Source organism: Cyrtonyx montezumae, unplaced genomic scaffold, assembly GCF_038088225.1.
Source record: "Cyrtonyx montezumae isolate F1298 unplaced genomic scaffold, pur_monq_1.0 scaffold_1, whole genome shotgun sequence".
Lineage (NCBI taxonomy): Eukaryota > Metazoa > Chordata > Aves > Galliformes > Odontophoridae > Cyrtonyx > Cyrtonyx montezumae.
Genome location: NW_027071825.1, coordinates 23318030 through 23330807, shown reverse-complemented (window position 1 = coordinate 23330807; position 12778 = coordinate 23318030). Strand labels below are relative to the sequence as shown.

The 12778-nt window shown below is 38.6% G+C and overlaps 1 protein-coding gene across 1 annotated transcript in view; it reads right to left on the bottom strand.

Annotated features, from left to right (window-relative positions):
- KIFAP3 (kinesin associated protein 3) overlaps positions 1-12778 on the bottom strand; it is a 60390-nt gene that overhangs the window by 39076 nt on the left and 8536 nt on the right. The window contains exons 8-10 of the mRNA XM_065743966.1: positions 12631-12729; positions 11784-11962; positions 9523-9685 (exon numbers count right to left, since the gene is read on the bottom strand). Coding sequence (XP_065600038.1) covers positions 9523-9685; positions 11784-11962; positions 12631-12729 — 441 coding nt within the window. The remainder of the gene's footprint in view (positions 1-9522; positions 9686-11783; positions 11963-12630; positions 12730-12778) is intronic.

Genomic DNA, 12778 nt, shown 5'->3' with positions numbered 1-12778 from the left:
AGGAACTTCATTCTCAAACACGTGAACTACTGGTTATTGTTTGAATATTGTGATAATTAAAGCTTAAGTCAGTCATTGTTTTAGACTTGGCAGCAAACATTTAAAAACCTGCCCAGTACCTGACCAAAGGCAAAACATGGCAGCAATAGCTTTTCTGCTCTTTGTGATGGCTGTGGAAGGCCACACGTGGAAAAGCAGACATTGTAAGAAAGACTTCCCCATGACTTGGTACACCAGTTATTCTCCTAACCAGAAAAAGCAAGAGGGGGAAAAAAAGGCTCTGCCAAACACGTTCATAAAAATCACCAAAGATTTGGCTGGGTGCCAGAAAGCAGCGGCCTACACATGCAAGTAGCTCTGAGCATCAAGCATTTCAGCACTGAAGGTGGAATAGCCAAATGGCCTAGAGCAGCAAGGGCAGCCCTGGAAAATAATGGCCCAGTCATTATGGATTCTTCTGGTATTTATGGCAATAGAACATGAATCATAATGAACTCATTGGATATTAAATGTAAGGGTCACAAGTACTTTGATAGGATTTCCAAAAGAATTTACCATTAATTAACCAAATAATTATTTGAAAGTGTTACTGAATTATCCTTAGTTCTTATACAGCCATTCCAGAGAAATTGGTCATTCCCAGCTGAGTGCAGTTAATGCCTTAACAAACCGGTCATTAACTGCAGTTACTGATTTTGTGGGAATTATTGTGTTATAAAATACACTCAACAGTTTATAGAAACAATACTTGGATTTTTTTTATTTTTTTTGCAGCTGTAGTTCAGCTGGAGCAGCTGGGATGGAAAAAAAAAAATCAAGTCCCTCGGGCTGTTTTCACAACTAGTTTTCTGCAAATTAGAGAGGGAAATAAATACATGATGGGTTCTGAGTTCAAAATGGCTTCAGATTTTTAGCCTTTGAACATTAATAAGAAGCCATGTGCCAGTTCTGCAGACCAGTGCCTGAATTCTACGTTTAGCTCCTTCTAAGGTTAAAGATTGAATGGTACCAGAAGCAGGAGCTGAAGAAAGAGTGATTTGTTGATAACAAGATCTGGTCCTACATTGTAGTTGAGATCGTGAGCTCAAAGCAAAAGATCCTCCATTAGATACAACAACGAAAGAGCAACTCTGAAGCTGTAAAACTGGAATGAGAATTTGAGTTTCAGAAGCAGCATTCAACTTTCAAATGCTAATGTAACAATGAGAATATAAATTACAGGCTAAATTATTCTAATGTAAAAGTCTCAGTAATTCAAGTAGCCAGCATTTCTAATGGAATCATCAACGTACCGACGTTAGATGCGACATATGCCCTGTGCAACTCACATGCAAAACATTAACTACCCTAAATCAAAACCAGAACTCAAAGGAAGGTACGTATCTATTAAAATAGAGTGAATCTTCAGTTTCAAACTCTGATACTCTTCAGGCAAAACTGTTGCGAAATTATACAAAATAAGAGATGTAGGCAGATGAGAATGGTAATAAACTAAACGTAGTACCTATACACCATCTCACACTGCTCACACAGAAAACTCCATTTACATTTAAGAGTTTATTCATGTGCATTAAAATCAGTAAGGAGGGAAGAAGATATGACAAAGCTATCACAACTTTCCTCTGTCCAGTATTATTCCTTGCAAGCAGCACTAAAGCAGTTGGAATAAGTCACTCCACATGTGGTTTAAACACATATTGGTTTGATTTACATATGTAAATATAAATCACATTGGATATATCAGTTTATTTTATCAAGAGAACCTTGAAGACTTTGCAAATCTGCTCATACTCAGAAAGACTAGACTATGTAAATGTTATTAATTACCAACTAATAACCCTTCTTGTACCACCTTTACAGTGTTTGAAACTGGCTTCCTACCACAAGCCTAACTTAAAATCCACATTTTTCTCTATTTGCCCTCATAAAAGAACTAAGGACATGCCACATCTGAAATATGGATATGCTTTTTTTTTTCCCTATAGGAAACAAAGAAGTGTAACATTAATTTCTAAGCCAAAGGAGTCATAAATGACTAATTTAGGTAGAGTTATGTAATGCTACAGCTATAGACAAAAACAAAGCTGCACATCTGGAGCACCAAACTCAGTTTTTTGTCTGGAACTCCACACAAAGCAGTCAGATTGAAATATATACAGTAAACTATTCACTGCAGTACTGCTACTTATAAAAGATGACAAAGTATAGCCACTGAGTAAGCAAAATACTGCTAAATTTAGATATTACGTCCTTTTCTGAGGCTTGTTCTTTCTACAGAAAAAAAAGGAACATTACTGTTATTTAGGATGTCCTCCAATCAATCATCCAGCAATAGACTTGAGCAGCAGTGGCTGGAAAGTTGCACACAATGAAATATGAGCCACCAGTGTGCCCAAGAAGGCCAACACCATCCTGGCTTGTATCAGAAACGTGACTAGTAGGACAAGGAAGTGATTGTCCTCTTGTATGTAGCACTGGTGAGACTGCATTTCAAGTACTGCGTTCAGTTTTTGACCCTCACTATGAGAAGGACATCAAGGTGCTGGAACATCTTCAGAGGAGAGCAGCAAAGCTGGCATGTGGGACACCACACAACTCTTTACAACTATCTGCTAGGAGATTGCACTGAAAAGGGTGTCAGTCTTTTCTCAGGTGACAAGTGATAAGACATGAGGCAAGGGCCACAAACTGTGCCAGAGAGGCTTAGATTGAAAACCAGAAAGAACTTTCTCAGTAAAAGGGTCCTTAAGCATTGGAAGGGGCTGTCCAGGGAAGTTGGTAGCATTGCCAATCCCTGGAGGTATATGAGAAATGTGCGGCAGTGGCACTCAGACATGGTCAAGTGGTGAGTGCAGCTGATGGTGCAAGCTGGATGGTTAAGACTCCATGCGCCTTTCCAATCTAAATGATTCTCTGATTCTAAGAGTAAGACTGCCCTTATGGAGATTTTCCAAGAAACTAGAGCTGGTTAGTTGTTTCTATTCTGAAATGCTTCAGGCAAGTAATACCCAGTAAAGCTTTCAGGTATAAGCAGTTTCAGATGTAAGCAGTTTGTGTTGAAGAGTAGGTTTAATTTGTACAGATAACTATTAATCTTGCTCTTGCAATATGTAAAGAAGTAACTAAAAGAATTCACTTAATTAAGCAGTCATGAATTGTAAGCTCTACAGTAAAAATACAGACTCAGGGGATCCCCACCATTCCTCATGTTCATGGATTTCCAAAAAGCTCAGCTGAGCCACACCTTCAGATCGTTCTCATCTCTCTACTCGGGCCACTGCTGCCACCATAAGCATTTCTCTTTTCAGTCAACATCCATGAACCTGGTTTCTCTTATGTTATGCCAAAAGTTATCCGCTTTAGTTAAAAGAAACAAAAAAACAATTACATAGCTATATATGAGCAACACAGAGCTTTCCCTCATCCAAAGTCAGCATTCAGATCAGCAGCATTCCACCTGTAATGGCTACAAAAGAAAATACACTTTGTTTCTAAGTTTACAGTACCACATCAGAAGATTCAGAAGTCTTATATTACTGTGCTTAAAAACTTGGAAGCAAATATAAAGATGTTTATGAATTTCAGTCATTCCTACCTGATAACTTACTACAATTTTCCATTACAATGAGGCAGGGATATAAGAAAGAGTTTTATGTTAAAAACAAAGAGTTACAAAGGATTTTATTTCCGCTTCAAACACAATATTAACGATACTGAAGCCTCCCTGTTCTCAGTTTTACATTCCTCAACATCAGAAGCCAGTTTTCTTTATTACTAAACAAGTTGCCAGTCTAAATCCATAGTTAAAGTAACTTCGTGCTGAGTTCTTGAGCATGTTGCATACCCAGCACTCTCCTAAAGTCAGACATGCTAGTTTTATTTGAATATCTAATAGTAATTAGGAATTTGAATGCTATAGAGGGTTGGATTTTATTTATTTTAAAATTTTGGCCACATTCACCACAAATGATAAAAAAAAGCTACCATTAAAAGAAATCCCTTAATAATTACTGCTTTCCAACAGACCAGCCCCTGTAGTTGAACTGTTACTTAATGTGCTACAGCCAGCCTCTACTATAAAGGAATGGAGACACCCCAGGCAATATTCACACAACAAGTATTGGAACCAGCTGCTGCAGAGCCACCTTAGGAAGAAAAGGTTTCTCAGTTTAATTGGGAAAACAGGAGGAAGCATAAATTTTACTGCCATTAATAACTTCAAGCAATCCCGATATGACTTTACCTCACCCTGATGGTTGGACATGTGCTTTTTGTTAGGGCCTTTGCCACATCTGACCCCCATTGTTTGCTCACTTGATCAGGTAAAAAAAAGCCACGTATGTTTCTTTATAGGATAAACGAGGCCTATTAAAATCAGAAAAAACACTGCAGTAGCCTATAAGAAGCTCCATTTTCCAACAGATGTGTGAAGCTCCATAATAAGTTCATTACAAAAAGGCCACGCAAACTCATAAAGAGAACACATCTACTTTAAGCCTTCTTAAAAGAAACTTTTATAAAAGGAATAGAACATTAAAAAAACCCACAGCACTCCATTAATTAGAGAGCAAACTACTACCTGGGTTTTTAAACAGCAGTCAACATACAACACACCCTTGGCTGCATACCACTATCAAGACCTGGTTGTTAAGAAATCAGAAATACAACTTTGGCAATTCTGTGATTGCTCATTAAACCTAACTTGTAAGGAGTGGAAAAATATCAAAAGAATCTCAGCAGAAAACTAGAAAATTAAGTACTGAGATATCAAACTCAAAAATTCTGTCAGTGGACCCAGTGAAGGCACTCTTCAGTGAGGAACAAATCACAGGCTGGCAAAACAGCTCACCATCTCTATCACCAGCTTAAAAAAAGAGCTTGCATACAGGAAAAGTTTGAGCTACTTTGGAGTTCCCATTGCACAACTCCTAGAATTCCACCACAGATTAGGTGGCTGTTACCTCTCAGTATGCTGACTCTAAGTCTCAGAACACCAAGAAATTAAGAACATGGATCAGGATGCTCACATTAATAAAGCACATAGACTCAGTATGTACTATGGCCAGGAAAACTTTACTACTTGCTGCTTGGGACTGATCACATGGCACTTCACTGCAATGCATAACAAATACGACTTGGCTAAATGGAAATAGAAACCCACAAAAACAATTTTCTTTCAGCCATTGTAATCTGTACTGAAAAAAATAATAACCTGTGATGTTCATTTTTGAGGTGGAACACCCTGGCACTGTGGAACACTTCCACAGACACATACATAACCCTTCTGCACTCCGTGTCCCATTTGGGCTGAACTTTTAACTGGCACTATTCCACAACTCTATTTTTCAGCTCACAAATCCCCACGTTCAATGAGACCTTCATTTTAAAAACAGCTCGTAATTCTCAGCAACAATTACGGGATACTTCAGTCTGACTTCCAAACGTATTGAGTTCTTTAAACGTGGCTTGCAATGGGAAGAGAACAACAAATGAATGTTGAGACAATACACATTCAATACCTCTAAGAACTGTCCAGCAGCAAAAAAAAAGGATGAATGCAGAAATCACAAAATGTTCGCCCCCTGCACACGGCCAGAGCTACTCTTACAAGGAAGGGATCTTCCCAACCCATTTACCTTTGGGTGGCAATACATTCCCCACTCTTAAGAGCTCCCCCACCATTCCCTAGCATTTCTATCATTTTGAAAGAAATTACTAACTCACGAGAGGACACAGAAACCCCAGGACTGCTCACCACATCCTCTATTGCCAGGAGCTTTTTCTAAATGGGAGTCCACCAAGAAGAATACACAGCCTGCCATCACACACACTGCACCACTCAGCTGGTTCTGCTCAGCAAGCTGCCTGCTGGTCTCACAGAACGAAGAACTATTTGTCTCACTTCACAAAGACTTAAGAAACCGCTCAGACACAGCACAAAAGAGCCCCCGTTTTAGAAGAATGTGAATCACAAGCTGTGCATGTATTTAAGAGCTGTACCAAATTTTGTATTTGGTTTGGCCAGTTAACTGAAAAACAAAGTGGATTTGGTCCAAACAAGAAGTTATTTCACTCTTCCTTGTAGACAATGTTTTATTTTTCCTGTCTGCTGCCAGAGCGTTTACTTTAGACACCAATCACACAGGGCAAGGACTATGAAAAAAGAAGAGTAGCATTTCTCTTTTGTCCAACAGTAGAATGCTCACAGGGATTAAGAAAACAAATTCACATCCTTCCTTTAAAGTTTAGCTCTATGTTTCACCCTTTCAATGAGAATAACTTCCACAATCAAATTCACTAACCGTCAAACTCCACTGTATTTGGAGCAAGTCATTCTTATCCTCCATTCGAATTATGCCACGCAAAGCAAAATGAGAGCAAACTTTCACACGGTATTTTATAATGTACAACTTTGGTCTCACATCCCAAGGTGAGGGATTAGAGGGCACTGAATCTGGGTTTTTCATATTTAACACACTTAGAGGATTCCCAAATTCTCACTTTAATCCACAAAACTAAATTTCTGGTACTTAAAGCACACACGTGGAGAACGCATAAAATAAAATCTCTTAGTAAACGTAATTTCTAAGTATTTAAGTAAGGCCATCACTACAGAACAAAGTTTTCTGCAAGGCACTGGTAACTAGCAATTACAAGGTTTTATTCAAGAACTGAAGTCAACAGTATCTCTTCCCATACTTCAGGTAGCTTGTGTATGGAAAAAACTTGAACACAACAGACTATAATCCCATAGGCCACCACAGCCCTGCCCCAGCTTCTGACTAGTAAGTCTGAAGCCAAGCTCCCCTCAACTGTACCCAGCTCTTTGAGAGTCACACTATAACAAAGATCAGCTGAAGCTGATTAACTTGGGTGCCTAGAGGAAACAAGAGGAGTCTTGTCACATACAATACTTCAGACTTGTGAAGAGAAGCCACGAAAACTAGCAAGTGGTGTTGACTGGCAAAGCTACACGGGGAAGCAGGCATTGGCACAATTAAAAAGAAAAAGCTAATTAAACTGAAAACCAAGACTAAGCAGAATTTCTCATGTCCTTGCTTTCAACAGCAGCCTCAACACGCTACAGCAAAAGGCAAGATGATGGCCTTTTTCCAATATATTCATGCCATACTTAGTCCATTCCTTTGCTAGCTTGATTGAAGTCATTCTGCCTCCCCTGCTTCTAGCCTCAAGCTACATTTAGAGCCCTCCTGTTCCCAAGTCATCCAGAGTCCCTTGGGAAACCTGCGTGGCATCCATGACTCTATGATGTCAAGGAAAACTACCTCAGAGCTCAGTCTTAAACTGCTGCCTGACAAATCCTGCTGTTCTTTCCCTCCTTGCAATCTCAACTCTCCCCTTAAGCACCTACTACACTTAATTTATACTCATCTCAAACTCAGTGCGAAAGACTGAGAGGCACAGCATGCACAATGTTAAGTTTCAGTAGGCTGAGTCAACAAACTTGACCTCTTGGCATTAGGAGCAGTATGGTAACTTGTCAACAGCTGCTGAGATTTGTCAGCACTTTAAGGTGACCTGCAAATGTAAGCTGAGGGGTACTGACTTGAATGATGCGTTTAATGCCCAAGTAACCAGTATAAAATAGTCATGGGCAGATACTCCTTTTATTATTAAGGTTACAGGCTTCCTTGAGCTAGGATACACAAAGCAACGTAGTGGAGAATTGTGTGAATCACTCTATCAAGGAAAGAGTTAAAAATTGCATAGCTGAGTTAAAATTTATTACTTTCTTTTCTAATTAACACACCACAAAATAAGTATCAAACAATTCTACAAGAGAGAGCCAGCTCAAACAACACGTGCTTCCAAGCGCAAATAAAGGGCCACAAGCTTCCAGCACAAGGGAAGAACTGTTCAACAAGCCAAGTGCAGACAGTGAAGCTGCTGGAAGAACTAGCAGAACTTGCCATAGATTGCCTTCACAAGCATTTCAGAAACGGACTGTGATGTTAGCAGCCAGTTCCTCCTAGATAAACAGCCTTTCTCACAGGTAATATAATTCAAGCCCAAGGGAATGGCATTTGAAGAGAAATTCTCTTCTCCATGTTAGAATCAGAGACTAGAAAGCAAATATCTAACTGATGAGTTTAGTCTGACTTCAATATTAAATAGGGAATATCTGTTAGTTTTAGGAATTTCAGTGTTTTCTGTTGTGCCACTGCTTGGGGTGACTTGTACCCAGAAACCATAGTCCAAGCTGAACCAGACTATCTAACAAGACCCCATCTCAAGCAAAAGTAAATGCACTTCCTGACCAGTTGCCACTTCTTGGCCTCCTTTACTGTCAAAAAGCACAGTTTCAAGGAGAACAATAAAAAAAAGGAAGAAAATGGATTTCAAATTCAGTTTTTCTTATTGCTCCTAGCTCAGGCAAGAGAAGAGCACAGCTGTGTGAAAGAAAGTAATGTGACAAACTTCAGGATGTCAGATAGTCATTGCATTAATCAGTGACATTGATCTCAACGCATTAATTCTGTAAGTTTTCACAATATTAACTTGTATACTGAAAGAATAAGACCAAGCTGGGGTTTATTGCAGAACTAAGAAAGCAAACAAGTAATCCTAAGCAACAATCCAAAGTTAGAGGAGAAAGCTCACTACTGCATTCCACTTCTGTCACACCTGGATACACCAGCTGCACTGAATTGAGGATATCACAACCCCCCCCCCCAAAAAAAAACCAACAACCAACACAAAACTTAATGCCTTGTGTCAGTGCTTTATACATGTAAGGCTTCACAACAAGATCCTCAGCTCCCACTTTGAAGTGAACACTAAGCAACCCTTACAGTCAAACATTCTGTAAACCTACTAGAGCAGTACCTAGACAGTATCAGCTAAATGAACAGACAGGAAGTAATGAAAGCTTCTTCTCAAGAACCCCACTGTCAAACCAGAACAAAGTTTGATGATCCCCTGCTTTTCCCAGACTCCTCATAGTCCCCATAGCTTTCCTCTATAGTGAAAAACATTTTTGTTGTCAAGTTCTCACATGATCTTAACACATACTACAGACTGTCAAGCGAGAAGTCTAAAAATAAAAAGTCAGTTCTGTCCACAGCTGAGGCTGAGAAAGCTGTGAAATTTCCATCTTTACATGGACCACTATGGTAACATGAAGCAGCATATACAGCTAGCTTCATAAAAAACAGAGAGCTGGTATCTTCAGCAACTCAGCTCCCTGAAATTGCTGACTATCTTTCCTAGGTGTTTCCCTAAGATTACATCCATTACCCATGTGTCAGCACAAATGATTTTTCACTTAGCTATGTTAAAGACCAGAAGCCTCATTCAACAGTTTAAGAGAACCTAGCTATAAAACTACTAGGAATTGCACTATATCAGACTTCCATTTAAACCTGCATCTCAAGAGATGATTTAGGTGATAGAAGTTGGGAGTGGTGAAGTTCCTCAGCCAGCAGTTTTTTGTCATGCTGTATTTTGATGTGGACAGCTTTGCTGTCCCTGATGAAACATCCACGTCGGAACCAAACATACCTAAGAGCGCAGTGAGTTTGGGAAGCAGACCAACTTGCACCATTTTATTTCTCAGGCTTGTGTCAAAGGAGAGATTTAGTAAGAGCCGGAGGGTGATGTTCAGTAGGTCCTCATGTTCACAAGGTACCATTTTCACAAGTTTTTCAACAATATCCATTTCTACCTGTATATAAAGAAAAAGAAATATCCATAACCCGTCCAAACATAGCTTTCTCTCTAACGTGAAAGCGCTCTGAATATACAGCACATTCACATGGAGGAATGTGCACATGCAGGTGAAATTTTCACACTTCACAGTAACTGTCAGTGCATTTTCATCAGAAGGAGGTCCTCATGGTTGAAGCCTTCTAGATAATTTTATTTCATCAAGTTGATTAAAAAAATGAAACAGAAATATGCCTCACAGCTGGAATACTGTGAGAATGTAATCTGAAGGCATCGCTTACAAGATGAAATTGGGAAGGGGGGTGGTAAACCCATTTAAATGGAAACAATTTTGGAGTAATTGATATTAAAGTCAGGGAGGTGCCCAATCAAGAAAGACAGAATCCACATACAGAAACAATTTGAGATCTTCAATTATGAATTTAACATGAACCCCTAGACAGAACTTTCACATTCAAATTAAGAAGTGGAATCCAGGAACTGAGAAGCAGTATTAGCTCCTGAGATCCTGACCACTTTACCAGTCAGAAAAGACATCAGAGCACTGAATGGCAAGACTTCAGATAGTTTTTATCATTTTTTAATATCATTTATCTGCTTTTTTTTTTTTACATAATCTTTTGAAAGCATTCATCCTCTCCTAGAGCCTTCCTTAGCAAGAAAAAGGAACAAATTTACTTCAAAGTTTCACAGGGATGTAATTAGCACTCCAGTTATAAATACACAGAGGATTAAGAAAAGAAACTACAGCTCTCCTCACATGGGACAGCACAATAATCAAACAACTGGATCCTTTTGATCAGAAACCATCAGATACCAAGAATTCCTACTTCACTGCTTTGAATTTAATACTGCACTTGAATACCAAATAAAAGAATGTGCTATAAATAAGTAGATTATTTAGCTTGAGTTAGGATCAGACCTTGCACAATTGCTTGAGCTTATTTTGCCTTCAATATTTGTGCATTACAGCCTAACAAAAATACCAGAACATCTCCTTCATATGTACCCTTCTTTAATAATGCTTAGGGGAAAAAAAGTATGCATCTTCTATCAGAAAGACACTCATACAGATGACTTGTTCTGAAAAAGCTTTTACAAAGTTTTGCATGCTACATCTCAAACCCTCTGCAATAAAATGAACTCAACAATTTTGTTTTGTTTGTCCTGCTGAATGAAATGGAACGTTCAAAGCATGCCAGCAAATAAGTGGGGCTGTAATCCTTATTTTCCTAATAAAGTCCTTCAGGGCATTGCACAGCTATAAAATAAAAGATTGTTCACCTGATAAATAGCCTACACTGCCCTATCTTATTTTTGTTAAGAAATAGTTCTATATAAATATGGATGATGCACATTGTGGACAGCATTTAGTGCATAGGCAAGAGTATAACAGTTCCAGTAACAAAGATGCAATTAATTTTCTATTACACAGATCCTTTCATCTCACAGGTGTGACATTAATCTCAGGTTACCTCTTGGATGAAGAAAACGTATCATTTTTATTTCAACAACTGCATAAAAGCACAGCAACAAAGGCATGTATCTACTAAAATACACTGGGAATTCAGTAAATCAAATACTTGCCTAGAGGTTAAGGAAGCTTTCTTCAGGAAGAAAAAGTCCTACAATTTCAATAGTTTCAGATTTCAACAGTTAAAGCAAAACATTGCTGCCTAAAATTCTTGTGAGGTACTGGCAGCATAAAGGATCAGTTCCAAGGTGCTCTTGAAGACCAAAGTAGTCTAGCAAACTGTAAAAAGATGACTCCTTTTTCCAAAACAATCCTTGGTATAGTCAACATCTGATCATATAAATCTAATTTAGGGGAAGGATTGTGGACGCCTCCATGGGTACAGGTATGACAAACTCTGGAATGATAACTTAAATTTGGAATTCCATGTATTTCAATTCACTCTGTTTGGAATGAAAGCATCACATTTTTTTTGTAGGAAATAAAACATTAAGCTGCAATGTGCTTTTACTCATAGTAAAATAGGATAAACAGTGCTAATTAGTGTGACAAAGTCTTTCCTCCAGCCATACAAAGTCTTCAGAGACTGCACATAACCTCCCAACACTGCTGTGGGCCTTACCATATCGTTTTTGTTCTCCATAAATATGCTGAGTTTCTTCAAGAAAGATACAACCAGGATAAGCAGCTCAAAGTTGTCACGGTCCAGTGCTTTCACTAACATATGGACAATGTTCTTGTTTCTCATCTTCAGCTCAGTGCGAGTGTCCTCCGCAAGATTCAGGAGCAGGTAGAGTGCAACTAACAAATTCAATACAGATCACACCAATAGGTCAAAGGCACTGGAATTAAATGAGCCTCTACACACACATTAAGTACTTAAGACTTTCAGAAGCATTCCACTCCCTTCCTAACGCGTTTTAAACAAAACTGACCATAAATGCTTTTTATTCCTATTTAGGAAGCAAAATTATTTTTACCAGAGGTTTCACAAAAATTAAAATCATATACCTTGCAGCCTCTAGAAGTTTTAATTTATTTTTCCTTTAATTTCAACAGAAGAAACTAAAAAGCTTGCCTAGGAAGGCTCTGCTACTCAAGATCATCTCAGTCTGATGTTAAGTATATCTGAATACAGAAACTGAGACAGGGTGAGAGCTAATTTAACACAGTGACTCAGACCTGCACCAACTTAGAAATAAACTTATTAAAATATAAAAAAAAAGTTACCACCATTAAAAGAAACAAAAAGGTTGAACACTTTTCCTGTTTTCTTCAAGACTGACAGATCACTTTAAAAACTCGTTAACATACTGCCACACATCCTGATTAAGATCTTGTCTTCTCTCTGTTCCTTTGTCAAGCTCTTCCACATCCATCCACATTCAGTTTAAGCTGCCACTGCTGTAACAACCATTCACAAAAACCCTCCACCCACATTAATCAAGAATTCTGTTTGGATTCTGTACCTCTGAGTAGCTGTTCCTGCTTGACAACTAGCCCTTGATATTTCTTATAGGTTTTTTCATAGTCCTTTTTCAAGGTTTGATTGTCAGGATCTTCATCAAGTAAATTGCAGAAGTTAAGGAGTTCAGGCAGAAGTTACACAGTCTGGAT